This window comes from Perissodus microlepis, chromosome 16 (assembly GCF_051167445.1).
Source record: "Perissodus microlepis isolate ML-2025 ecotype Zambia chromosome 16, ASM5116744v1, whole genome shotgun sequence".
NCBI classification, from domain to species: domain Eukaryota; kingdom Metazoa; phylum Chordata; class Actinopteri; order Cichliformes; family Cichlidae; genus Perissodus; species Perissodus microlepis.
Window position 1 is genome coordinate 29,037,408 of NC_140476.1, and position 27,923 is coordinate 29,065,330.

Below are 27,923 nucleotides of genomic sequence, written 5' to 3' on the forward strand. Positions count from 1 at the left end.
TGCGTTGGTCCGTCACGTGACCTGAGGAATGTTAACAATGCAGCGAGTGTCCAACTTTGTGCTGAAGTTCTGATCCTGCCTGGAGTTTGGGGAGAAAATGGAGGCTCATTTCATCATATTTACCCACTGAGCTAGGTGTACGCGCTCAACAACCGAGAACCGGACTCTTTAACGAAAAAAAAGTTGTTGTTTAACGGAATTTATTCTCTTCATATTGAGTTATTCTCGCCACTTCTATCACATGGTAAGTTGAGAGTTGCTTTTTTTGGGAGGGGAGTGGTGGTGGTGTGACTTATTTCCACGACTTGTTGCTGAGCAAAACGTTCCGTTATGGGTGTGTTATATAGCGAGGCTTATGGAAAACGAAATGGAAGTTTCTGTATGTTTGAGCCTCTTTGGAGCTTACAGGACTGCCTCCATTTTTTCTCTCCCTGCATTGGAATGTGTTGCTGCTCTCAGCCCCCAACTCAAGCCTGGGATATTGCTGAGAAGGCCCCAGCGCTTTAAAACAGGGCTCTCCGGACCTTTATGCCTATACAAATATCACTGTACACTAGTTTTAAAGCTTTGGTGCAAATGTGGGAATTCAATTTAAGGGTTTAGTCTATGTTTAAATGTTTTTTTATTTGTGTACATTTAAAGTAACTGCATCTTATTTGGGCATCCTAACTTGTGCCTCTTCTGAGGACCACTAACAGTAACAGAAGCTATGCTTTGTAGATGCTGTTAGTCAGAAGATCCTGCATTCATTTCACTGTTTAAAGTGAGTGAACAGATTCATAGTTAATAAGAACTGAGCTTAATAAAATAATTCATAACAGGTCAGAATATTTTTTTATATTGTATCTGAAAATGAAAATGGAGTAATCTGGATTGATTCTATCATTTTCACTTCTCTCAGGGCCTGCATAGTTTGGCACTGATGCAACAGTGCGTTTCATTCAGGTGTACTGGTACCACACTACTATCCACAAAACACACTTACACACACTCTTTCTTTCTGCTTGACACACTTCTGTCTGTCCAGACAGTCCAGCGCTTTGATTAGTTCAGCAGTGACAGCAGACCTGGGTGATGCAAACCAAAGTCACATGTTTTAAATGGACGCTTGATGTTCCTGCCTGTCTGTGTCCTGTAGCAGGGGGGTCACATTTTCAAACAATCAGACCAGTTTCACTCAGACTAGGGCGGCGCAGCAGTGTGGTGTCATGCACGTCAGAGGTATCTGTCAAAAAAGGAACCACTGGGATACAAACAGATGCTTTGGTGGTGATGTTGTCAACACAGTGGATTGTAAGAAGTATGCAGGGATTATTACATGTTATTACTACTACCATATTTGTTTTAAAGGGACAAATGTACAAAAGTGGGCTACATGCACACAAAAACAATCTAGATGGGTAGATGACTTGAAAGGCTACAGGGATAACATATCGGTTTGATTTTGGGGTTGAGCTGCAGTACATCAGATACACACAGAAAGAGCCAAATTGTTTCCCTCTTATATACACACACTTGCACTCTCACAGCTGCAGCCAGTTTCCATCAACTGTTGTCCCTGCCTGCACATTTGTGATGTGTCCTGCAACGTTAACTGAGTTGGTCCCACCCACCTCTACCCCCTGTCTTACTCCACCCAAAGCTTAGTTGTTGGCCAGCTTTGCCCATTAGGAAGTTGTGTTCTTTCCTCCACCTCCGCCTCCTCTTGCTTCGTAATTTCCCAAACACAGCAGAGATATGACCGTCCACATTCTCTCAGATCCATCAGGCAGGTTAGAGGCAATCTTATTAATATTAACCTGCCAGCTGCTCGCATTGCTCAGTATTCTGTGGGGTCCAAGATTGCAGAATGCATGCTTTCCCAATTTAGCATCACAGTGGGCAGCTTTGTTTTTGGTGAGACCAAAAACAAAGCTGTGGTATAGTGTGCTAAAGTTTGTTATGAACAACACATGTCCACGAAGACATTACCTGAAACATGCGTTTAAAGTGTCACATGTGCCATTAAAAGTCAAAAAGTCCAAAAGCATGAAGCATGAAGTTTAAGTCATCTTAGGTTTAGGGTTAGGTCAAAGAAGGAGTAAGGTTCAGTGATGGAGGTGGTTATGTGTAGAGCAGTGTTTTGGGCAGAGTCATGTCTTTTTTTTTCTTACAGATTTGTAGATATAGACAGATACTGTCCGTGTAGTTTGTGTTTTGGGTTATTTTGGTCAGCGTACTGCCCCGTGATTGAGCTGCGGTATTTTACTTGTACTTACTTGTGGAAAGGAATGCTCATTGCTTGGACACGGCGCCTGAAGCATCGCAGGAATGGAGGCAAGAGATCTTGGAGATGGGGCAACATTTATGGAGCTTGGCCCCATGTTACCCCACCACCCAGCAGTGTAAAAAGAAAAAGCATGTTTTTGTCTATGCAAAGTTTGATCTGTACAAACAGTGAGGGCTGTGTCCTCCTTAAATGGCCCAAAGGGATGGAGACTGCTAGAGAGGAGGAGGAGGAGGAGGAGGAGATTGGAGATGCAGTTCAAGAGCTTTTTATGTTTGGAAGCTTTTTCCTCTGCAGCTGCTTGGTAGTAACGCTGAGGGATGTAAGATTAAGATAATATTGTTAAGAATGTATTTTTAATTATCTAAATATAGAATATCACAGCACTGGGTGGATTCTGTTTGGCATTGCCTAAGACCAAAACTTGACTTGTAAATTTTAGTTTTGGTGTGTTTTCTTTTCAAGGTATTCTTTTGTACCTCCACACAGACACACAGGAGTCTCTGGGATAGTGTAAGAATTCAGTATGATGCATCACCATCGCTTCAAAGTTTTCAGACTATATTACTTTATCAGTGAATCAAAGCTGTGGCACGTTTGAAACTGATGGAAACATCTGGATGTTTAATTTGGTATCTGCAAACACTTTCTTTAAATTGAAGTAATTTGCTGCTTTAAAAGATCTCTGTTGGCAGCTATAGTAAGTACAAAAAGAAGTTGTGGTCATGATATCTCAGAGACAAATGTTAATGGTGTTTGAGGAGGAAAAAATTAGAATCCACCTGATGCTCAACTGGCTACTTTAAGACATTCAATAAAACATTTTAGGTTGTTAAAAAAGATGTATGCCATCGAAATACTCCCTCAAGTTTTATACATAAATGTTAGTTATATAAAAATTGGAACATTTGGGGGTGGGGGGTGGGAATGAAATGCTCTGGGAATACTACCGCGATCCTGAGATAACATCAGCCGGGGAAACTTGTAGTAAATCAGCTCAACCAGAAAACTCCAAAAATCCAATACTGCACATACTTCGCTATCTGCTCTCTGCTAATTGAGAACAAACACACAACTCAGTCATGAGTAAAAATAGGACGTAACCTTCTTGAATCTACAAAATAAAAAAAATAGGTGGCTGCCTGGTAATTGTGGATTGTTTCACATTCTGTGGCTGGTTTTAAATAAACACAAATATATAATAGTAATAACTAATTTTGATAACTTTTCATCTTACTAGATAAAAACCATATTGACATGGAACCATATTGAAAAACTCTTGAAATGTATCATTGTTTAATATTGAGGGCAGCTGTGGCTACAACTGTAGCTTGCCTCCACCAGTGTGTGAATGGGTGGATGACTGGGTGTGTAAAGCGCTTTGGGGTCCCTAGGGGGGACTAGTAAAAGCGCTATACAAATACAGGCCATTTACCATTTGACATCATTTAACTTGGAGGGCATAATTGAATCTGTGCTTAAATTTGAGGGTAGAATTGTGACGTCTCTGATTTGTCCGTTAGAATAAAAAGCAATTTTGTCGCCCTTTTTTTTTTTTTTTTGTTAAATTTGAATTTGAAGTAGTTGTGCGGCTAGCATAATGATTCACATTTAGAAAGCACACAAACAGCAGCTCTTCTCGTGATGTAATGTTGTTACGAGCTCATAATAACTCACCAACAGTGACACGTTCGGCTCTGTGTCCGTGTCTGTTGACTGTAATAGTACGATGACCTGCTGATCTCCTTGGTCTGTGGGAGGAGACATAATCACTGGTCTTGGTCAGACTGCTGCAGAAAGTCTCTTTTTTCCCTCTCAATCCATCATGCTGTACGTTATATAATGAAAGCCCTTAGGTATTTGTTAATACGTAAGCATGTGGTGAACATAACTCATTCCTTGTTTATGCATATAGACAGGAAGGTTGTCTGCAGCTTCTCTTCAGGTCTGTGTAGATCAAGTACAGAAAATGTTCTCATAGACAAAATAACTATTTTATTTAGGCAAAGAGGAAAATTGCCCATAAGTAATTTTTCCTTTTCAGGATAATTTTCAGGTGCAATTCAATACCTGCCAAGAAGACTTTTTGAAATAGAACCCAATCAATTGAAAGATGTTTGCTTCACAAAATGGTTGGAATTGCAGACATGAGTTGAAAACCACAGCCATGTCGAAACCTGCCAGAAGAGGATTGTATCTAGCAGTTTTTCAGTGCTGGTGAGATTGGTATCTGGAGACCTGGCATTGCTTCTCTAAAACTATTTGAAGCCTGTGAGCTTCTCAGTTAGACAGGAAACCCAGCTGCCTGTCAGCTTCAGGGTCTCTCCTCTGCAGAGGTAATGCTATGCCAAGTAAGGTGAGATTTACTCACGTGGAACCAACAGAAAAGAAAGACCGAGGCAAACACATTCAAGTTCGTTAACTTTTAACGGTTTGATTTGATATATAAGCTCTTAACTCAACTGATATGGTTCATAAATTGACTAATGTGAGACATAAGTATGATATTAATCAAATCTAGTATTGCCAAATGGTCTTGACCTCTTTAATATGATTCAAGTCAGGTCTACTGTGCTATTGTACAGTATTTGTGATTAGATGAGAATAGGGCTGTTCGATATAACGATATATATCGGATGACGATATAAAAACGTCTATCGTTTCATTTTACGCTATCGTTTGTTTCGTGGTGTCGCAAAATAAACTGTTTACGGCAATATTTTTTCATCGTTTTGATGGTCACTGCAGTGGCTATATTAATTTCTTAAAGTTCTCTCTTTCTCTTATATTTAATATAAACACACTACGGACGGACAAGCATCTGTTTTTATGCTTTGTCGTTAGCAACAACGACGGTAACAGCATCGCGTGTCCGCTTGTTTATGTTCCACATAAACCTTTCACAATAAAGCTCAAGATCCTGTTGAGACTTTTCAAAATAAACCGAATCACGTGAAAGAGCAGATTATTTACGGATGAGAAGTAAAAAAGAGCTGCCAGGTGCTAAAAAATAAACCTTAGACTCAAACGTTAGAACAGGCTTTTCCCCGCAGCACGCCGTATAATAAATACTCACAAAGAAAACGGCGGGCGTTACAACTTATGTCTAGAAATGTATAGTTTCATGCATCAGTTAAAACACTCAACTCCAGGTACACGACGCCCAGCTGGAAACACTTCACGCAAGTCGAGCTGCCCGAGATTCACAGAATTTACAGAAAATGTTACATTTTTGTGATTTATATCGTTATCGGGACGATAGAAGTCTTATATCGGGATATGAGATTTTGGTCATATCCCACAGCCCTAGATGAGAAGCTTGTAAAGTTGAGGCTCTGGACAGAAAGCCCATCTGCACTGGCGGAGTAACCTTCTTGCGGAGCATGTTCTTCTAGATAAGATTGTCAGACAGTGTCGTATGTCAGATCACAGAGGAGCATAAAAGGCAGAGGCACTGATGCAGGGAAGGTCGGACATTTGTGTTGACCCCATGCTGGGGCTCCGTGCTCTCAGATGGGTGTTTACCGATGACCAAGTATCAGAGACATGCATTGACAGGAGCTGAATTGTGCAATCATAGCTATGCATTGATGGGGTGGGGGGCAGGTGGTGTTTTTTAACCTCTAGCATTCCTGGATTATGCATAAAAGTATGTGAGAGTACATACGCAGTGCTGATAGTCAATTTGACCTCCAAAAGGTCTAACTGGCTCCACAAGGATTACTTCACTTTATATTGGTGCAGAACAGCTTACTTTTGTGTGGTATCTTGTGATCTCATGTTTCTAAAGTTGTTAACAGTTTTTTACTGTATGTGCTTTGATTTTTAGAAAATCTAGATAAAATTGAATGGGATGTGGAAGCCCAGTCTTCATGCTCTAACTTCATTTCTTCACCCACAGGCGCAGATTGGCATCATCATCGTTTGGCTCCACGATGCCCTTGTGACCAGCTGCATTTCCTGGAATAAGCTGGAACCTGAGCCTTGAAAATCACACCATGTAATGCCTATAGTATTCCTGCCTCACCTTCATCCACCGCAGCGGGAGCAGGAATCAAAAGCAGAAAGCGAGATAGAAAAAAATTAGGGACATAGAGTAGGGATCATAAAACCTGTGCCTCCAATCTGTGCTCTTGGAGGCTTTTTATCTATTTAGGTCAGCAAGCTTAAAGGGAATCTTTCGTAGGGTTGTAGGGCAGTGAGTGCCAGTTTGTGTGTGTGTGTTCTTGTGTGTGCTTCTGTGTGCGTGTTTCCCTTTTTAGAGTAGGTGCCTGCCCTGGGCACTGTGGCCATGAGGCCCAAGACTTTCCCCGCAGCCCCGTATGTGGGAAACACACGGCAAAGGCTTCAAGAGATCAAGGAGGGCCTGAAGCAGCCGGCCAAGCTGGTGAGCCAGGCTTTACATGGCAGTAGCTCCAGGAATGAGGGAGGCAAAGGGGCAGACTCCAAGAGCGGGAAAGACACAACCAGCCGACAGCAGCAGCTCAGACCCCCGCAGAAGTTCAACAACTACCAGAATGCGCTGCGGGAAATCCGCAAGTCCCTCAAGCCCTTTGAGTCTGGCTCAACCTCCGGATCAGGACACCCAGCAGGCGCCGGGGAGGTGAACCGGCAGATGCTGCAGGAGTTGGTGAACGCTGGTTGTGACAAGGTGAGTTTTAGAGATATGAGTGTTTCCAGCGGCAGTATATGGTCTTGTTATGGGAGCAGATGGGTGATTCTGTCGTGCAATTGTCTTACCTTAATAAACTGTTTAGTATCAGTAGTATTTTAATGCATTGCACGCAGTGTTGTAAATCAGTCTGCTTTAAGGTGACATTAAGTTACTAGAATTCAGCTGGATTTCTTTTTTTTAATCACCCCCCCCCACCCCCCCACCCCCCCGCCCAAAAAACCCCCAAAACAAAACAAAAAAAACAAACCTCAGTCATAGCGAAATAACTTCAGTTTTACCTGAATCTATGATCTTCTCAAGACCAGACGTATTGGTTGAATAAATGTGCTAAATTTGTGAAACAATCACGAGACTCCCTTAAACAGTTTTGAATATGTTAGTCATTGGTGTCATTAGTGTCGGTTCCCGCCATTCCCACTTAACTTAGATGTTCAAACCCACTTTTTTCTGTCAGTCAGGAATTTCTAGAGGAAGCTTTCAGGGATGCTTTGTGCTCTTAGATAAAATACAATGCACAGTCTGCTTAGCCAAGTGTATAGTGCCTCGGTTATGTAACACTGGGCTGAATGTTAAAATACCAGGTGGATTTCCTAAGCGGCTCTGTCCCACTTAAGAAATGCAAGTACTCCATCAGAAGTCTGGTCAGGGTGAGGAGAGAGTGTTTCCATGGGAAGTGAGGAGTCCAGTTCAAGCTTTTTCACCCAAGTCACTCAGTAAAGCTTCTTATTTTTTAGACATATTTTTTATTTTACATTTTAAAGATTTCTTTGGAAAGAGAGAGATGAGCTTTGGGGAGATTAAGCCAGATGATTACATCACAGCGCATCATCACAAAATACAGTGAGTCCAGATTTGCTACATGTGTGGTTAAAGAGTTTGAGGATGAGCCCTGTGATTGAGCACGGTATGTGAAGAATGCGCCACTCAAGCCCATACACAACATGTGAAGGGAAAAGAGTTGGGAGAATGCCCCATGCAGCCAAATCGATTTCAGCTTATCACAGCCAAACATCCCCTGTATGTCAGGTATTCGCTGATAGCGGGACCTTTGCTCTGTATTTTGTTTCAATGTGTGATACATTAGAGTTAAACTGGGCACAGCAATTCATTTGTCTGTTCGTCTCTTACCTGTTTCACTGGTCCGCTAATGTCAGTTTTGTAACTATACTGTGATAATTGTTATGGTGTAAGGCTGCACATTTGGCTAATCCTTCTTACCTAACTTATTAGCTGCTACATTTTTGTTGCCTGTTTTGTTTCTAGTTTTGAGAAACCAAATCCATCAAGTTTGTTTAATTGTCTTGAAATATTCATGTGACATCTTAGTTTTTAGTAACACATCAGATTCCATGTTTTGGCTGAGGACAGAAGACAGACACCTGGACTCCAGCTGAAAACTATTGAGCTTGATCATACAATATGGACCTCAAAGGTCTGAAAAAATGTTATTATAAGAGTTTCCTTTATTATTTTCGTTCCTTGACAAAAAATTACTAAAGATTATAAAATGTGTATATCTTGGGTCCTGACTAGAACATATCCTAAAGGTGTCCACCTCCTAATGCACTGAGTTCTGAACTGCAGGCCTCTCAGCACATTTAAGCTGATGCACTTTATCTTTTGGGTTGTTTGAGGTTGCTGCTAATTCCTTACATAATTCACATGGCAGTTGTTGATGTCATGAAAGTGTGACATTGGGTGTGTGTTTGTATCTTAAACCTAAATTTAGTAGTTCCTTCTCAGGAACTACTAAAATAACTAATACCCCACAAGGCTACAGTGGTCTGTAGAGAAAATCTCACTCCACAACTGAGTCCATGATGTTTACAGAAACTTCAGGTTTTAGGTTCCTTGGTTGGATGCCCAACAGGATGGCAGGAATGCCTCACATATTTTCATTGGCGAGTATGTTCTAAACTACAAGCCTGGGGGAAATGTTCATTAAGGTGATATGGCACTCGTACTGAGAACATTTATTCAAGCAGAACTTTGAGTTGAGATGCTGTTATAGGCTCCTCAACTAGATTTTAGAAGAAAAATATGATATATTCAAGTAGTCTCCCATTAAAGATTACCCGAGTCATTCAGACCACTACTATCACTCTCTTTTGTTGGAACTACTGTCGTGGTTTGATAGTTCCAATAAAACAGATATTAACCCCCATTAATTTTCAATAAGTTATTAAAAATCATCCAAGATTCCATCAGCTCAGATTTATTTGCTTTAACTACATCTTGCGAACAATACTTTGAAATTATTGGCTACCTATTAAAGCAGGTAATAGTTAGCCTAAACTGCTGCCTTTCTTGGATGCTTAGAAGTGTGTTGGCTGGCATGTGGCAATGGCTAATTCAAAAGGACCAAAGGGATTACCACAACATAAGGAGCACGTAAATAGGGGTAAAGCACAAATATTTAGGCATTAAGGAATGAAACCCTTTCAGGCTTGACTAGATTATTTAGTTGCTGATGTTTTGAGGTACATTTTAGATTTTCTCAAGCAGACTCTGTAAGTCAAGTTGAACTCAAAACCTTTACCTGGATGTTGTTACATAAGTTCACTTTTAATTACATAGCACCAAATCACGTTAACAGTCTCTTCAAGGTGATTTGAGGTGACACATTTTAAATTAAATTGTTGATTTAACAGGGAGGCAGTGAAGTGACGTTAATATGGGAGAAATCTAAACTCTCTTTCTAGTCCCTGTTAGGACTCCAGCTGAAGTATTTGGGATCAACTGAACGTTTTTCAGAGACTTCTTATGACAGTCAGATAATCATGTATTATAATAATTAAGCCTAGAAGTAATAAATGCATAAACTAGTTTTTCAGCATCACACAGAGACAGGATCTTTTTAATTGTGAGATATTGTGCAAATGCAAGAAAGATTTTTTCATCTTTGTTTAATATACACGATGAAGTACATATCTGGGTCAAAAAACGACTCCAAAATCCCTCACAGTGTTCCTGGAGGCCAAAATAGCACCATCAGGTTACAATAACGTCAGTTTTCCCTGAATCCAGAAGCAGGTCTTTATATCTTTAAGAAATTCCTGCGGTTTAACTGATTGGTGTGTGTCATCTAGCTCCATAGATAGATAAAGCTGGGTATCATCTGCATAGCAACAAAAATGGATGCTGTGGGTTTGAATAATAGTGCCTAAAGTGAGCATGTATTATATAAATAGAATTGGTCTTAGCGTGGAAGCCTGTGGAACTATAATTAACCTTAGTACTTCAGAATACTCAAAATCTGAAAGTCTTTTAGAGTGACTTATCTTTTGCTTACATTGAAAACACTGAAGTGTACAGGATTCCTTGTTCTGCTAAAACAAACAATTTCAATGGGCTTAAAATATGAGCTAGCTATTAGCTGGGTATCTAAGCCATCAATGTCACATGCTGTCACCAACAAAAAAAGCCTAAATTGTCTTTGGGTTTTTTTGTGGTAGTGGTGGTGGTGGGTCTGAACATGCACACACACACACACACACACACACACACATATATATATATATATATGTGTATATATATATATATATATATATACACATATATATATATATGTGTGTGTGTGTGTGTATCCTATTGGCCTAGCAGAAAAATTCTTTTGGAAAAAGAAAAGTTATTTTGGACGCTATCACAAAAAACACTGACGGGCTACTGCAGTCCTGCCTAGATGACCATTGCTACCACCATTTTGCAGTGTGGGCCCAGTCAATACAAACAGGAAGTGAACATTCAATGGCAGCAGGGTGGAACAGTTCCTTCTGCTGCAGCCAAGTCACCACCCAACATGTCGCCTCTCCTCTCCTACTCTTCCTCTGTCTCTGGTCTGTCTGTCAGACATTGTGAATACAAAAAACAGAGAGACTCGCAGAAATGTACAGAAACAAGTCAAAGTAAAATCAAGTTGAAGTAAAATCAGTAATGATATACCTTTAAAGACAGGTAATTTGAGCTTGGAGCATAGTTTCGGCTGTCACACTGAGAACACGTGCTACTAAAAAAAAACCACAGTGTGAGGACACGTGCATGACATTCAATATGGATAAGAGAATTTGAATGTCATATCTAAAAACAATCTGTTTAAAGGATTTCGTCTGGTGAATATTAAATATTATTAAATATTGTACCACCAGTTGTTAAAATTCACCATATTCCATCCTTACAAAGGGATTGTAAAGTATCTTTGAATGAATTTGCACACTTAGAAGACTGTTGCTTCTTCACATTTGGTTTGTGTCCCCTGACACTCATAACCACCCTCGAATATTAAGCAGCGACAGATTCCGATTGAGCAGCTGCTTTGCACCACCTAATCCTGAGTTGAAGCAGACATTAGCAGAGTTGTTGCCTGACTGACTGCCCACATTCACATGTTGTGTGGGTGAATGTTTGCAGCACTTTTTCACATCAGAAATTTTAGTACATTGTGTTAGGAAAAGTAGAAGCCATTAATGATGCCGCAGTAACATTAAGTGTCTTTACATGTATGCTTTTTCTGCTGTGAAAAACCTTTAACCACATGTTAAGTATAAACTGCAGTGTCTCGTTGCTTGTGCACACATACTACTGCTTTGTTTGTTTGCATCATTAATAAGCCATAAGTACTGCTCTATTTTGAATTGAGCTACTAAGCTCCTCCTCCCCTCTACTCCTATTTTCTTTTTCCATATTTTTTTCAGGTCAGCTCTTATCAACTAGTCTTGTCTTTCTTCTCCTTCTGTTCATCTCTCATGTCTTTTCCAGCGACAAATTACAGAGCTATGTGGCTCGTTACATAATAATATTTTTTTTAATAGGCGGAAATGTTTTGGAGGGGGATCGAGGGTGGGGGAGGAATGCAAGGCATTGAGATGAAATGGAATGAAAGGAAGTAAGGGGGCGGGGCGGGGGGGGCTACATTCTTCGATTTTTGTTTTTCTCCTCTAAACTTCTAGGCCATCCTCACAGGCCTTTTCCTGTGTCTGGGAACTGGCTAAGCATATTAACGTCTGAGAAAACATACATGATAGTGTTTATGTTGTGATGAGGCCAGTAATAGAATAGAATAGAATAGAATAGAATAATCCTTTAATTGTCCCACAAGGGGAAATTTGGTTGTAACAGCAGCCAGAAAGACACATATACAACAAACAGTACACAGGACACAGAACAGAAAATACACAATTTTTCTTACATATTTACATATGGTTACTATAAACAGAGTGCTGTATAGTTATTAAATTAAATAAAAATAACTACAGATAAGAGGCAAACCAGGTTGTAGTGCGAATCGGTTGATTAAATTATTGCAGTTACAGCGCAGATGTAAACATCTATGATGGTTGGGAGCAGTTTTGATTGTACAGTCTGACAGCTGCAGGGAGGAAGGACCTGCGGAAACGTAAGACGTGACTTGGATGCAGTGTGGCTTGTGTTTGTGATTTGTATGCTAGGGTAGACAAAAAAGGCTCTCTTCAGCTAGCACTGTAATAATGACTGTAAGAAAGGCGTCTCTCGACTTAAATGTTGTGGTGCATTTGTTGTGTCTGCTAGGCAGTTTTTTGCATGATGGAACAGGACAGAATTATTTTCTTTTACAGCCCTCAATGCAAAAATGAGGCATGGACGCCTCTCTCCCCATGTCTCATCTGCACTGCACTCCAAAATATCTCCCATATGGCTTAGATTTGAAGGGTCTTGCACTGCAGTGTGTCTCAGAAATGGGTTAAAATGATAATTAAAATTCCCAAATCACCATAGTGCAGGGAAAAACAGTGTTTGTTTGTGCTTGTTCTGTCAATGTGTCACAGCAGGTTGTGTGTCTCCGTCTAGTTTGTAGGCTGGTGATTATGCGTTTGGATAACTCGGCGGCCTGCGGCCTGCAACCATTATGACAGGGGTGCAAATGTGGCCTGGATATTTTCAACTGAGAGAGAAAAGGAGCGAGATGGGAGAGAGCCCATCCAGATTGCAAATAGCTTGAATTCTTGCTTCCTGAGCTGAGGAATGTGAGCAACGAACATCTGTCGCCATGACAGCCAGGGTCACCAGGCCCGCCTCTGCTTAACGCACACACTCACACATACACAAACATAGAGCATTGTTAAACAGAGGAATATCCAAAAAAGCAGAGTACTGCTGTATTGAGGGTTCAGCATATCCCACTTTCTCTGTCTCACAGCTGTTTAAGTTTCAATTATTGTTGTATTCAATATTTTGGCTTATTAAAAAAACAGTTTTTCATGATTTAGAAGCTACATTTTTTTTTGAAGAAATGGAGATGACTGTGGATAAGGAAACACCTTTAATGGGTTTCACCACTTCTGAATGTTATTCTTTTCCTTCATCTGTTCATCCGTCCGGTTGTCCTTATCAGGGTTGTGGCAGGGCTGGAGGTGAGAGGCGGAGTACAACCTGGACGGGTCTCAAATCTTATAGAGGACAAACAGAAACACAGACGACCATTCACACCTAAGAGCAATTTAGAGTCACCCATTAACCTCACCCCACTAAGTGCATCTCTTTGTGGGAGGATGCCGTACCCGGAGAGAACCCAGGCAAACATGGAGAGAACTTGCAAACTCCACTCAGAAAGGCCCCGCCCAGATGGTGGAGTCGAACTCTTTCTTGCTGTGAGGAAACAGCGCTAACCACACAATAAATATTAAAAAGATTTTTAAACTTTTCATGGCCAAGATTTACAGAATTGTTTTTTTATTCAATTTGACCCCAAATGAGTGAGTAAAAACTCAGCAGGAAGATATTTACAGAAGTCAAACACTGTTTTCCCAAACACTTCTATATAGGCTGGAAATGTTTTTACAACCGCAGCTATTGCCATCTGGTGACCTTCATATTAAATGGCTCTCTTCCCCAGCATGTCTTTTGTCCCGTCTCCCTCCCCTCACCCCCAACTGGTCGCGACAGATAGCTGACCCTCCCTGAGCCTGGCTCTGCTGGAGGATTCTTCCTGTTAAAAGGGAGTTTTTCCTTCTTACTGTCGCTAAGTGCTTGTTCATAGGAGGTGCTCTGATTGTAGGGGTGTTGTCTGTATTACTGTTGGATCTTTATCCTACAATATAAAGCACCCAGGATACTGTTGTTGTGATTTGGCACTTTATAAAAAAAAAAGAAAGAAATTGAAAGCAGGTTTAAGGCACTTACGCTTTAGCCTTACTTTTCCAACCCAGAAGCTTCATCCATGTTTTATCATGTGCACGGTCTTGTGTAGAAATAAGCTGAATGCATTGGAGACCTTTGAAGAGCAGCTGCCATCTCCATGTCATCTGACTGTTCACCGTATTTAAGTGCAGCTGTTTAAAACGGCTAAAGGGCATTGGGTCATTTCTTCTAGGTTGATTTGAGAATATCCCAAACTTTACTACCACTGAACTTGTCTAAGGTTTTCTAAAATGTTGGAAACCCCACACCTTCCCTGGTTGTAAGAAAGGGAACATGTTCTGCATGTTCTGTAACTGATGATAATGCATTCACACCCACTCAAGGAAAGAGGCAAACACTCAACATTTTGATTTCTATATCTCTTTTCCACTTGTCACTCCATAATTGTGTCCATTTCTGTGCCTATAACTAAGAGAAATACTAACTTCATCTCCTTCCTGGAGAGAAAAAGAGAATGTTTAAAGAAAAAGTCCTACGTGAGAAAAGTGCGCAAGGTAGAAAGACTGAAGGGAGAAGGATAAAAAGTGACATTACTGGGCGGCTCTGGCAGCCAACACTCTCTGCTGCCTATGCAGGAATGTAACACACACACATACACAGGAAACAAAGTATAAACATTGGTGTGTGTGTGGTCAGTTTTAAGCTAAGGCACATAAAGTTATGTGCATGCAAAGGGAGGAGACACAGAAAAGGAGGTTTGTGCACGTTGCATCCAGTAGTGTTATTTATACACACATATACAGAGATGAATGCCGTACACAAACACACAATACCGTGGGCATAGAAAGTGTGTCGCCTTGGCATTTCCTGGCTTTCAAATACATCCGTGCCCACAGTTACTGCATGGTCCCATTTTTAAGCCATTTAGTATGTTTGATTTAGGTTGCTCCTGACAAATAAAGGCAGCCAGTCTTTCTGAGAAACTGCAGAAAGTAGGGTCACAAAATGGCTCCTCGGGGATAAAACTTTTCTCATCTGCTCATTTCCTTCCTTCCATTCAGACAAAGCCGTATTTTGTTGCTTCTGATGTTCAATTACACGCTTTTCCTTTGTTTTATGTTCTGAGAAAATGTCTCCAGTGTTCCCTTAATGTGTTTAGTGTCAGTGACAACCATGACAAGTCTGAGTCTGAGTGTTACATATAGATAGATTATATAGCATGTTTCAAACAAGGACAGCATTCAAAGGACTTTAGATGAGATATACATTTCGAACAATATTTAAAACAAATTATTAATAACAAAGAAAATTGAGGGTGGTCGGATTAAGGATATGTTAAAATGACAGTAGAGTTATTTAAATACGACGATGACTCGTAATTGGCTAAAGGCTTAAATGACAAATTGTCACAACATCATAGTTAAAATATATTCAAAAACCAACTTTACATCTATGGCACAGTCTTTTAGTTGAGTCGTTCAGCATTGTGTCATTTCAACCAAAGGAAGTATTTCATTAGCCTTTATCATCAGGTGTAAAGGGGAGAAGACGCACTTGCTATTCCTTCATGTTGTCAGTAGGGGCGCCTGCTCTGCTCTGAGACGTCTGACTTCACATGTCTTTGCACTGAGATCATATGTCATTTGAGGGGACTTAAGTCATCTAGGTGTGGATTGCTCTCTCGGAGAAGGAAGGAGAAATTTTTGTTTTCTCAGATTTTCTCTGATTTTTGTCCCACTTGTTTGCATATTTACGGTTATGAAGGCAATGTTAAGTTCACGACGATAAATCATCATCATCTTTTACGTTGAAAGCTGTCATCAGGAGGGATTTTAAAAAACCCCTGATGTTACCCTGCAATCAGCAAGTAAATAACTGAGACGTTATAAATGTAGGGATTTGCTTTTTGAAATGCTGCTACTGATGATGATCTTGTGGTATCATTGGTTTCTTTAAAATAATTAGCACGTATTGAGGTGCAGAGGATTTGTGTTTCCAAACCGGGCGTAGCGTGAGCGACATTGGGATGATACTATTCAAGCCCTGCTGGGGGTTAACTGAAGCCGATTAAACAAACAAGATAATAACTGTATAATGGGCAACCTCTGACTGAAAAAGCAGTGTATCAGTAACAGATATCGTGTTTAACAAGTGGGTTGGGTGCTTGCATTTGTGCACATTTAATCACTCTAGATTGTATCAGCTTTTCGAGTAATTGCTTTACTGAAATTTTAGGTCATTTTTTCTGCATGACAAATGAAATCATGACTGTTCAGAAATGCAAGACTTACATTAGAAACCTAAGCAAAGAAAGTCACTAATTTTTTCCCCACTACTTTCACATCTTTTCTTTATGTCCATCCTCCTTGGCATAGATAATTATGGAGAAACATTCTACCACTTCTTGAGATAATTGGATTTTTGGTCTTTGCTGGAGAGTTATCTTGCTTCACCTATCTGTCTATAATACTCCAGAGCTATTATAATCATTGAACATTGGGTTTAGGTCAGTTAAGTTAATTCTTTTTCCATCTTGCGAGGTGCTGCGAGTGTCCTTAGGCTCATTGTCATGTTGGATCTTTTGCCAGGCTACTGGTCAGTGTTCTTGTACATCCTCAGGTATTCACAGTGCCATTTACAGATGTAAAAAAGTGTCAGGGCCACTCCCAGTTTTCATCATTATTTTTTTCTCATGTTCTTTAGGCAGTTTTTTTTCTCTCTTAAACGCCATCCTTAAAAGTTAATATCATGCAGTGTCAATGTCACAGAAACTCTGATATTCAATGATAAGCCCAGTGCTAAGTCTGAAACACGTGCCCATGTCTTGTAAAGACTTAGGTGTGCAAACACTGTCTGTGACATCACTTTAAAATAGAATAGAAAAGAATAGGATAGAATTCAACTTTATTGTCATTGCACATGTCACAAGTACAAGGTAACGAAATGCAGTTGGCATATTGACCAAGGCAGACGCCCTTAGTGAATCTCTGGCTTGTTCTGCACTCCAGCTACTGCTGCAACTGATTTTTAGATTGTCTGGCCAAGGGACCAGTGAGCACTCACAAAAATTGCCACTCCTCCTACAGGATTGGTCAGAATTCAATCACACCTACACACAATGATCATGGGTCTGAAATGAAACTTTGCTCAAGGTCAAGCTCGTATGTGTTGTTTTATGGGCAGTAACCTGTGAAATGTGAAGTGGATGAGCTGCGATATCACTGATATTCTGGTTAGTTGGTCCTCGTGTTTCCCTTTTCATCTTTAAAGTCTCGTACTGGGATTTTTTCCAGTCTCATAGGATTCCCATAGGTCATAAATTGAGAAAGTTCAGGTCATTCTCTAACTGCCTTTATGCATTAAAGCAAATTGTCAGCCATTCATGTGTATAGTTTTCTTTCATTTATTAAATAGTTTGTGCACAGGGTCAGTGACCACAGGTCTGTTTGATTTTACCGCATTACGTTTCTACACTGGGGCCTGGATTTTGAGTAATGTTATTTAAGGAAACACTCTGTTCCAGCTCAGACGTGATGCAGATATTGAGAGGTGATGCAGTTTGGAATCTTTAATTCAATCATTGTGGGTTTCTACACTCTAAATCAAAGGCTGAGCAGAGAACCATTTAAGAAGTCCCGCTTGAATGTAATAGAAGAACCAAGAGAATGATTGGCATTGTTGCCATAGACTGGAGCAGAATTCTCTGCTTGTTCCCTCCTCCGCATTTTTCCTGCAGTGTCTCAATTGTAAATTACACGGCAACTGATGAATAGAAAATGCCAAAGTGGTTAACCAGCATTTTTCACATTGGTGACCTACATACCGTTGGCTTTTATAGTGACCCACCTGTCTGAGCACACGTCTCCAGGCCTGGGATTAACTCTGCGCGCCCCACCTGTGAGGAAGGGAGAAAAGCCAGGAAAAAAAGGTTTTAAATGAAAAAGGTGACATATGTCATAACAGCCAGTCTTATTCAAATGTAATTTTTAAACCAACAGAAATAAACCAAACCTGGGTAGGAAGACCAAACGAACTCTAAAATGTAAAATATGACATTGTGGTTTAAAATAGCGGTAAGAGATGTAAGGGTTATTCAGCTGGTTTGAAATGAAACTGAGGCATACATAAACTGTATTAGAAGAAATTCTTACTGGTCATTCCCAGTGAAGCTGCTCTGTTAGTGCCTCTGAACACAGGACCACACCCTGCTGCACTGCTTACGACTATGAATCATACACATAAAAAACTTTCCCCAAATACAAATGATCATGCAGCAGGATAAATGTCCAAGTTGAAAGAGTTTTCTTTGAATATGGCAAAGTGTATATTCACTAACAGTCTTTTCATTTCTAAAAATTCAGTTGTGTATGTGTGTGTCTGTGTGTGTGTGAGAAACTGTGTTTGCTTTAAATCTGTCTCACTGCAAAATACAAAAACCAGTAACTAATTTGTGAGTGACTTTCAGCCCCCTACTGTTTTTGCATGTTGTCTGGCAGAGGAAATCACTGGTATGTGACCCTAAGTGGAGAGGATGCAGGTGCTTGAGCACCTACTAGGACTGTTGTGTTTTGTGTGTGTGTGTGTGCATGTGTGTGTGTGTTTTTAATGTTTGCGTGTCTGCTTTCTTCACAGGAGATGGCGATACGGGCGCTGAAGCAGACGGGCAGCAGGAACATTGAAGCAGCTTTAGAGTACATCAGCAAGATGAGTTACCTCGACCCTCGGAATGAGCTCATCGTTCGTGTCATCAAGCAAACTTCCCCAGGTATGAATACAGCCTCATGTGAGCAAATTGACTTGGCTAGTAGATTTTAGTTTCTCTTCACTACATATATTTAAACGATAACAAAAAGTTCCTCCTGCACCTTCTAGGAAAAGCTGGCATGCCAAATTCAATGGACCACCGGCCTGCATTGGAGGCTTCAGGTGAAGCAGGTGCCATGCCTCCGTATCATCAACTGGGGAATTCTATGTATGACGGGGCAAAAGGTTATGGCCCTGAAGGTGAGATGCCCAGACCATATATGAATGCTCCACCTGTTATGAACTACATGATGCCCCCGTCTGGTGCAGCACAGGTCACTGGAATGGGAAACCCGTTGGGTCGGCCTCCCAGTATGGGTACCTATCCATCTGTTATGGCCGCCCAGAGCAACCCAGGCAACACTATGTACCCCCCAGGGGCACAGCAGAAGGGCTACCCTGGCAGTATGGAGCAACATGGGCCTATGATGAGCTACAATGTCCCTGGCCAGCCTTTACAGCTCCAGCCACAACCACCAGGTGGCCCTGTCCCAGGCCCACACTATGACTACAGCCATGCCAGGACACACATGATGGAGTCTGCAGGCTATGGAGTCAAGAGGACCCCTTCCTTCCAAAACAAGATGCCACCGCCCCCCATGTCACCCACAGATAATTATGTCAATATTCAAGGGAAAGGAGGCATGGGTCAGAATGGGCCAGCAGGAGGAGGTGGAGGATATCCTGCTAACCTGTACCTCGCCCCTCACTCTCACCCTCGACAGGCCAGCCCCACCTCACACCAAGTCCACATGATGTCCCGTTCCCCAGGTGCTGTGGCCATGGTCCCTGACTTCTCAGATCTGCCCCAGGGCTTGATGACACCTTCTAGGGCCAGCCTCAACTTGGACCTCTATGAGCACCCCTGGGCAGGGCCGCCAGGTCCTGAAGGGGCCCCTCAGTCCAGACAGCCACAGCCCCAGGGCCCATTCAGAGGTGAAGTGCGTGTCCCCAGCAGAACTAACTCCTTTAACAGTCGCTCTGCAGGCCCAAATGCTGTCCGGCCTGGGATGGCTGCACCACCTGCTAATGGGAAACAGGAGCCTTCTTTGGGCCCCCCTAATACCATCACAGCTGTAACATCTCCACCCATCCAACAGCCTGTCAAGAGTATCCGTGTAATGAGGCCAGAACCTAAGACAGCTGTGGGACCATGTCACCCTGGCTGGATGACTGCTCAGGCCCAGGATGCATCAGAGCCTCTGCCCTACATGCCAGAAGAAACATACCCGCTCGAGCCTGCTCAGGAGCCACGCTGTCCACCACCACCCTACCCCAAAAACCTCCTAATGTCTGGGGCGGCGGGTGAGACAGGGGCCCTGGAAGGAGCTCAGGACCTCAACAACCCTGCTGCAAGAAGTACTCACAGTGGCAGCGGAGGGAGTGGAAAGGCTGAGGAGAGCCAGCCAGTGAAAGAGAAGACAAAGATGGGGAAGGGAGAAAAAGCAGTGAAAGACAAGAAGCAGATCCAGACATCCCCTGTTCCCGTGAGGAAAAATGGACAAGATGAGGAAAAGAGGGAGTCACGTATCAAAAGCTACTCACCTTTTGCCTTCAAGTTCTACATGGAGCAGCACATAGAGAATGTGATGAAGACCTACCACCAGAAACTCAACCGCAGGCTTCAGCTGGAACAGGAGATGTCCAAGGTAAGACAAGATGAACATTTTTCATCCTGCACTGCATTAGATAAGTAAAATGTAGAATGTATATAATAGAAGCAAACGATTTGCTGTGAAGATTAGGCTGTCTTGAACAATCTCTGAGTATTTACAAATTAATTTCAAAGTATATTTAAAGAAACCTAAGCTGATGATAAAAAAATCATAAAAAATCCCATCAGTGTGGTTTGGGAAATGCTCAGGATTCAAGATTGAAGAAAAATTTTAATACCTAAAAAATGACCAGTAAAGCCTTCAGGTTTTTAGGTGAGAACTATGATGGGCACAGAGACGTGACGTACAAGAGCTTGTCATGCCAACAATTCTCCCTCAAGACTTTGCTGTAGACAGTAAGATCTTTGTCTCGAAATGACTTCACATTTGTGTTTGATGTGTTTGTCCTGAATCAGAACTTTGGCCTCTGCATTTAAAATGTATTTATTTTTTTTGCTGTGACCTAAAGGCATTCTTAGAATAGAAAAAAACACCACAGTCAGACCCAGACAGTTAACTCATGTAATGAGTTAAACAAGCAGTAAAGGTCAAGTCACTGAATTCAGCTCAAGCCTCATTCCTTGGTCATTATTAATCAGTGTTGAAAAATGATCTCATCCTTAAACTATTTCTAAGGCTGCTTTTGAAGAGGTTGCATAGCCGTTATGTCCTCCCTTTACTGATCCTCTTCAACCTCTCTTCTTCTTCCTGTCCAGGCCGGCCTTTCCGAAGCAGAGCAAGAACAAATGAGGAAGATGCTGTACCAGAAAGAGTCCAACTATAACAGGCTACGCCGTGCCAAAATGGACAAGTCCATGTTTGTCAAAATCAAGACGCTGGGCATAGGTGCTTTTGGCGAAGTATGTCTTACACGTAAAGTCGACACTGGTGCACTTTATGCCATGAAAACACTGCGCAAGAAAGATGTCCTTAATCGTAACCAGGTGAATTTATGCATTTTTATTGCTTTACTACACTCCTTTTGCCTTTTGAGTTCTGGCCTGTGCATTTTCACCAGGTGTATAAAAGTATTTACACATTTTTTTCTATGTTTGTAGAACAGCGGTTCAACACATTTGTGTCTTTGTGGACACTACTGATTGTGATAAGATGTTATGCAACAGGCTAAATCAGGATTATCGTTACGCAGGTGGCTCACGTGAAGGCAGAGCGCGATATCCTGGCGGAAGCGGACAACGAGTGGGTGGTGCGTCTCTACTACTCCTTCCAAGACCGTGACAGCCTCTACTTCGTCATGGACTACATCCCCGGCGGAGACATGATGAGCTTGCTCATCCGAATGGGGGTCTTCCCCGAACTTCTGGCACGCTTCTATGTGGCAGAGCTGACACTAGCCATCGAGAGCGTACACAAGATGGGCTTTATTCACCGCGACATCAAGCCAGACAACATCCTCATTGACCTGGATGGACATATCAAGCTGACAGATTTTGGTTTGTGCACAGGCTTCCGCTGGACACACAACTCCAAGTACTACCAGAAGGGTGAGACACTTTTATCTGAATATACAGACATACAAATACATGCTCCCTCAACTACGAAGACACCGTGTGTGGATTTAGTGTGTTGATGTTTGTGACATGCACAAATACAGACATGCACACAATTTTCGTTGGACTCTTGTACAACTCATGCTTGGTGATTTCTAATAGAGAGAGTTCAGGTTTTGATTGTGTTTTCTCAAACGTGTTCACGTAAAATTAAATGAACATGTAGGTGCATTCAGACTTTACAGGTACCAAATTTGAGCAGTTGCCAAGAGTATTGTCAGTTGTCCAGGTTGTTAAATTTGAATTTCACCAGGCAATGTGGTATTATATCCTTCTCTTTGTGGGGTTTTAAAACATCTGCTCTCACCTTCTGTCTTCAGGGAGCCACATTAGACAAGACAGCATGGAGCCCAGTGATTTCTGGGACGATGTATCCAACTGCCGGTGTGGCGACCGGCTGATGACACTGGAGCAACGCGCCAACCGACAGCACCAACGCTGCTTGGCACACTCCCTGGTGGGGACGCCCAACTACATCGCCCCCGAGGTGCTCCTGCGCAAAGGTGTGTGAGAATAAAAAGCATAATTACTGCACAGTATCTGATGACTGACACACCTTTGATTGTACTGGATGTTGTGTTCTAAGAAAGCATTTAGACAGTTGACCTGATGTGCGTGTTGTGTGCAGGTTACACACAGCTGTGTGACTGGTGGAGTGTGGGAGTGATCCTGTTTGAGATGCTGGTGGGACAGCCGCCTTTCCTTGCCCCCACACCCACTGAGACTCAGATTAAGGTCAGTGAAGAGGGAGGATATCCCTGCTTTTATTTTGAATTTTAATTGGTGACCTAATGAGTCAGTTTGATGTGACTGGATCAGATCAGCTGCAGCAGACCAGGACAGTTAAACAGTGGCAGATTGCATTTGCTGTCCTTTAGACGTCAAATTAGGAGCTCCTTATTTCTTCCTTCTGTTCACTTTGCTTGACTCTGTAAGAGCAATTAAATTCAATGGCACAAAAAAATGACACAAAGACAAGTGAATGAAAATGCAGCCTAAACCATGAGTAGGAAATTCTGTGAACAATAGAGAAGAAGAATGAGATAGAGTGGAATTACAGTCAACTTAGGTGACAGCAGCTGGAATCCAATTTTTGCCTCATATCTCAAAACTGGCTTGGCCACCGAAAGTACATCCAGTAAATGAGCAGTCGTTGAGTCTATTGCAGCCCACTGTATATATACAGCTGCACAGATGTTTTTGGAAACACAATAATCTGGCTGTAAACAATTTCACTATGAGGTTTACACTATAGCTTTTCGTCAGGTTCATCTGTTTTTCCACAATCTTATATACCTTTGATTGTATTGTGGAAAAACACAATACAACGTGTTGTGTTTTTCTCAGCTACTGTTCTCAGCTCCAGAACAGTAGCTGAGTGGACCTTGTAGAGATGTTGTCTTACTCAGATCCTGTTGTCAGTGTAGATATTGACTTTAAAGCTAAAGTCAAAACTGTTGCATTGAAGTTCTCCAATTATTAAGTATGTATACAAGAGCTGGGTCATATTTTACTGTTGATTTAACTTCATGCATTGTCTCGCGGCTCTGCAGGTCATTAACTGGGAGAGCACTCTGCAGGTGCCCGCCCAGGTCAAACTGAGCCCAGAGGCTGTCGATATCATCGGTCGCCTGTGTTGCTCTGCAGAGGATCGCCTGGGTGCCAATGGCGCTGGTGAGATCAAGGCTCACCCATTCTTCTCCCAGGTGGATTTCTCTAGCAATCTGCGGCAGCAGCCGGCCCCCTACCGGCCCAAGATCGCCCACCCAATGGACACATCCAACTTTGACCCAGTGGAGGAGGAGGGTGGTCCCGGTGCATGGAGTGACAGCGGGGACAGCACCCGGGCTTTGGATGCTCTCTGCTCCCCTCATGGGAAGCACCCAGAGCACGCCTTCTATGAGTTTACCTTCCGCAGGTTCTTTGACGATAACGGCTGCCCCTTCCGCTACCCTAAACCGCTCGAGACAAGCGAGGTGTCGCTAAGCATACCTGGAGCCATCGGAATGGGCCCAGACGAGGAGGAGGAACAAGAAGAGGAGGACGAGGATGAGGAAGATGAAGAGGAAGAAGGAGAGCAGGAGGAGGGGTGTGAGCCCGTGTATGTGTAGAGCTGCATGCTGACAGTCTTCCTGAGTGGCTCGTGTCTCTTAGCTGCCCTTGTCATTCAGCTCATGACCCTCCCACCTATCACTTCTCTTCTCATGTATATGTAGAGGTGTGCATGTGTCTCTGTGATTGTTGAACTGCAAGAACAGGGTAGATGAACACTGCCCCCTTGTGGAATGCATATATACAAAACATCCCCCTCATCTGGGACCAAGAAACGGCAGGTGTGAGCACCCACATCGAGGGTGAAGCGTAGGTGGTCAGGAGAGCAGGACTCAGACACTGTACTGGTCGAAAGGAGATTCTGGTTCTTCCAGGAGCCTCTTGTCCCATTCCTTCCACCTTTGGTCTTACGGACAATTAAAACACCTCCACAGTGACCTTCAGACACAGGATCTACTTCCTGTTCTAACTGAGCTGCTTTACACTCAAATATTTGACACAGCAATGTGAAGAGTGGAACCAGTTTACTTGTTGATTGCGCCTGTTTTCACAGCTGCTGCAAAATAAGCTACAAAGACACGCACACACACACGCACACAGAGCTCAGTAGTGTAGGGATGTTGGATTTCAGGTTGATTTCAGTGTCTATATTGAGGTTTGGCTCACACTAGGTGGACAAAGAAATTCTTCCAGAGTCCTTTGACACACACTCGCCCACAAAAAAAGAGTTGCATTCTTGTGGTGTGAGAGAAAAATTTGTCCTTTTTTTTTTGCAGCAGTTAGTTTTCAGAATCTTATATATCCACACCTGCCTCATTTTGTGCCAACTTCAGCTCAGTGTAATGTTTTGGAGCCTGATGCTTTTTAACTCAGTTTTCTGTTAGAAATATTCTTGTGTTGTTAAAATGCTTCCAATCACAGAGTTTCTGTCCTAACTTGGCTCTAAATTGGGCTCTAAAAGTCAAGCCAGGTTTAGTTTGCAGTAAATTCTTCTCTTGAGTTAGATCAGATGAAAGAAGCTCTTGTATTGAAATTATACTATCTGTTTACTGTGGGGCAGGTTGCTAGCACTTCACATATTTTCTCAGTCTTCAAGAGAATTAAGAGAACCCCCCCTGATCTATACAGGATCTGTTGGGTCAGATTAGGCTTAGTTAGTTGGGTTGGACTGAGAATCAAAGCTCCAAATACACACACATATTCACTAAGATGCACACTTGTACAGCTATTTAGCAAAGATCAGTCCGACAGTTGTAACTTTGTAAATTGTAACTTAACCAATCTCCTGTGATCTGGAGGATATCATGAAAGAAAAACAACAAAACAAAGCAACATGTCCTTACAACAGCCAAACATGTGATAGTATGACTATGTGCAATACAAAAAAACATTATATATAGTTTTCTAAACACTTACTATCCTTTTAAAAATTTAGTTCTGAAATGTACAAATATATTGGTTTATATAAATATATATATATATATTCTCTTTTCAGTTACATCATGCTGCTTATTATTGTGTTTAATATTATTTACATTATTATTATAATTGTTATTACATGTTTTTTTTGTGGTTGTGGTGAAAGAAGTGTCGACTTAAGTGTGTCTGGGGTTTGAAAGTAACGAGCTGAGTGCCTTTCTAACTGAATATCAGAGTGCGTGACGCCACTTGACGACGAGCGTGAGGGTGTGGATGATGATAACACATTCGAAGGTAGGCTCTTCTCCTGCTGCAGCCAGGCTGGCCCTGAGTGTAGAGGAGGGGAGTCAGAAGTGTTTCTGTTTCAGTGAGAGAGATGGAATCGAGTTAGGAGATGAAGAGCAGGGAGGAAAGTTGGCTTCGGGAAATTCAGAGGAAAAAAAGAATATGAATATGAATAGCTTTCTCTATTTACAACTTCAAAGAGTTAGTGTTTTGGTACATGTTCTTTTATTTATCCAAAATGACCACAAGTTCAAGTGTTTGTGTGTATAACTCTGTACTTTTTACTACAGACCAGTGCCATGTTGTGTGTTGGACTGCTGCTCATCAGATGACGCTAACATCCAGTACATTCTTGCTTACAGACAATCAGCCAGCAATTCTGCCGAATTGAACTGTTTGGTAAATTAATCCCAAACTTTCCAGGAGTATTCTAAATTTCTCTCGATGACTGGGGACGCTGAAGAGGTCACAGCTTTCGAGCGATTCTGTGTGGATAAGATTTGTTACAGTTGATTTTTGTTGTTTTGCATTTTTTCCCTGTAAACGTGCCTTTTCTAACACGAGCAACACAATGTTAAACGACTGCCTTCTTACTTTGGTCATAATTTTCAGAGACTTCTTATACCTGTTGTTATTCTTGATTGGGGGAAGGTAACAGAGCGTGCTCTATTTCACATCAGCGCTTGCTGTGCTTACACACGACAGTCACTCTTTAATTTAGAATGAGCAGATCAGATTTTCAATTAACAGTCAACAATCAACAGTGCAATATTACTGCAATATCTTTAAAAAAATTGAAAAATAGCAGTAATGCTGTTTTGCTAATCTAGAGCTTTGTTTATTGTAGATTTTATTTATTAATTTTTTTTTAATGAATCAAATTTTAAATTGGAGTGCATGGATGGGTCAAGACCGTCTTTAACCATGATTTTAAAAAAAAAACATACAAAGATGACAATTACAAAGTTATTTACAATATGATCATATGCACAGTTTTGACATGTTAAGAATATTACAGTAATGGTCAATACACAGCATTCAGATAGCTTTTTTTCAGTTATTATTTTTTTGTAACTTTTTTAGTTGCTCTGCATTGTTTTAGGAAAGGGAAACAGGGTTTTCACCACTGTACAGTGTTACATCTCAGGTGTTGTTTAAACTTCGGAAGCTGCTCCTTGGTTGTTTTTTTGTTTTTCTTTCTCCAGACCGAAGTGGATAGTTCAAAGTTCAAATTTCACATCAGATTTAATCATCTGTTGCATTGTTCAAAACATAGTTTAGCTATTTGTTATGACTGTGTCCAGTGGTGGTTTAAGGTAGAGTAGCAGTATTGTGTGTGTAAACACAGCCAAAGTTTTGTCTGCGAGCTGATAAAATGGGATCCATCACAGATGATGTGGTGATGCATCGCCTCACTGAGATTGTCACTGCTCTGTTACTGTTTCCCCATTCATTTTTTTTCTCTCTCAGCTGGTCCAGACATCTAACACTTCTCTAAATATCATTGACTGCATTGCCAATCCACACTGACCAGGATGAACTGCTCCTTTAACAAAAAAGATAAAACAAAACAAAAAAAGCTTTATAAATACAGCCATGGCTCTCTGCTGAGTGTGTGAGTGCCACAAAGTGTGTGAGGTGTTTCTTGGATATGTTTCGTTTTTCTGTTTTTAAGGTTTGAGAGTAGTGACTGACAATCGTTGATTGACTTTATGTCCTCTATTCTGATTTCTTCTCAAGACTTACTCATGTATCCTTTCCATTTTGTGTTTTTACTCTACAAAGTCTTTGCTTGTCTTTAATGTGTGATAAAATTCTGTTACTCTTGAATTTATATTTATACAGATATACATATTTTTTTGTATCTTTTCTCCTTTTTTCCCCTCCCCCGAGTTCCCCTGTGCTAATGTTAAAACATGTCTACACAGTATTATAGATGATGTAATTTGGACAGCTCTCTCTTTTTTTACATTTATGTATGAACTGAGAATTTGTAAATTCTTTCACTGTCCTTGTGTGTAAAATATATGTATAAATTAAATTAACCAGCTTGGATTCTCGTGAATTACTTTATAAAAGGAACA

General features: G+C 41.4%; 1 protein-coding gene and 1 long non-coding RNA gene across 2 annotated transcripts; one reads left to right on the plus strand and one right to left on the minus strand.

The window, feature by feature from the left end:
* Positions 1 to 13: 13 nt before the first annotated feature.
* lats2 (large tumor suppressor kinase 2) lies at positions 14 to 27,338 on the plus strand. The gene is made up of 9 exons (XM_084908904.1): positions 14 to 244; positions 6,168 to 6,917; positions 18,687 to 18,819; positions 18,927 to 20,506; positions 21,229 to 21,456; positions 21,663 to 22,017; positions 22,404 to 22,586; positions 22,712 to 22,818; positions 23,637 to 27,338. The coding sequence occupies exons 2-9, from the start codon at positions 6,558 to 6,560 to the stop codon at positions 24,192 to 24,194; spliced, it is 3,504 nt and encodes a 1,167-aa protein (XP_084765030.1). The 5' UTR covers positions 14 to 244; positions 6,168 to 6,557; the 3' UTR covers positions 24,195 to 27,338.
* On the minus strand, positions 12,921 to 22,485 carry LOC146371153 (uncharacterized). The gene is made up of 3 exons (XR_014797229.1): positions 22,391 to 22,485; positions 17,901 to 17,949; positions 12,921 to 13,363 (listed from the first exon to the last, which is right to left on the minus strand). It is a non-coding gene; the product is annotated as an uncharacterized LOC146371153 (long non-coding RNA).
* Positions 27,339 to 27,923: the final 585 nt, after the last annotated feature.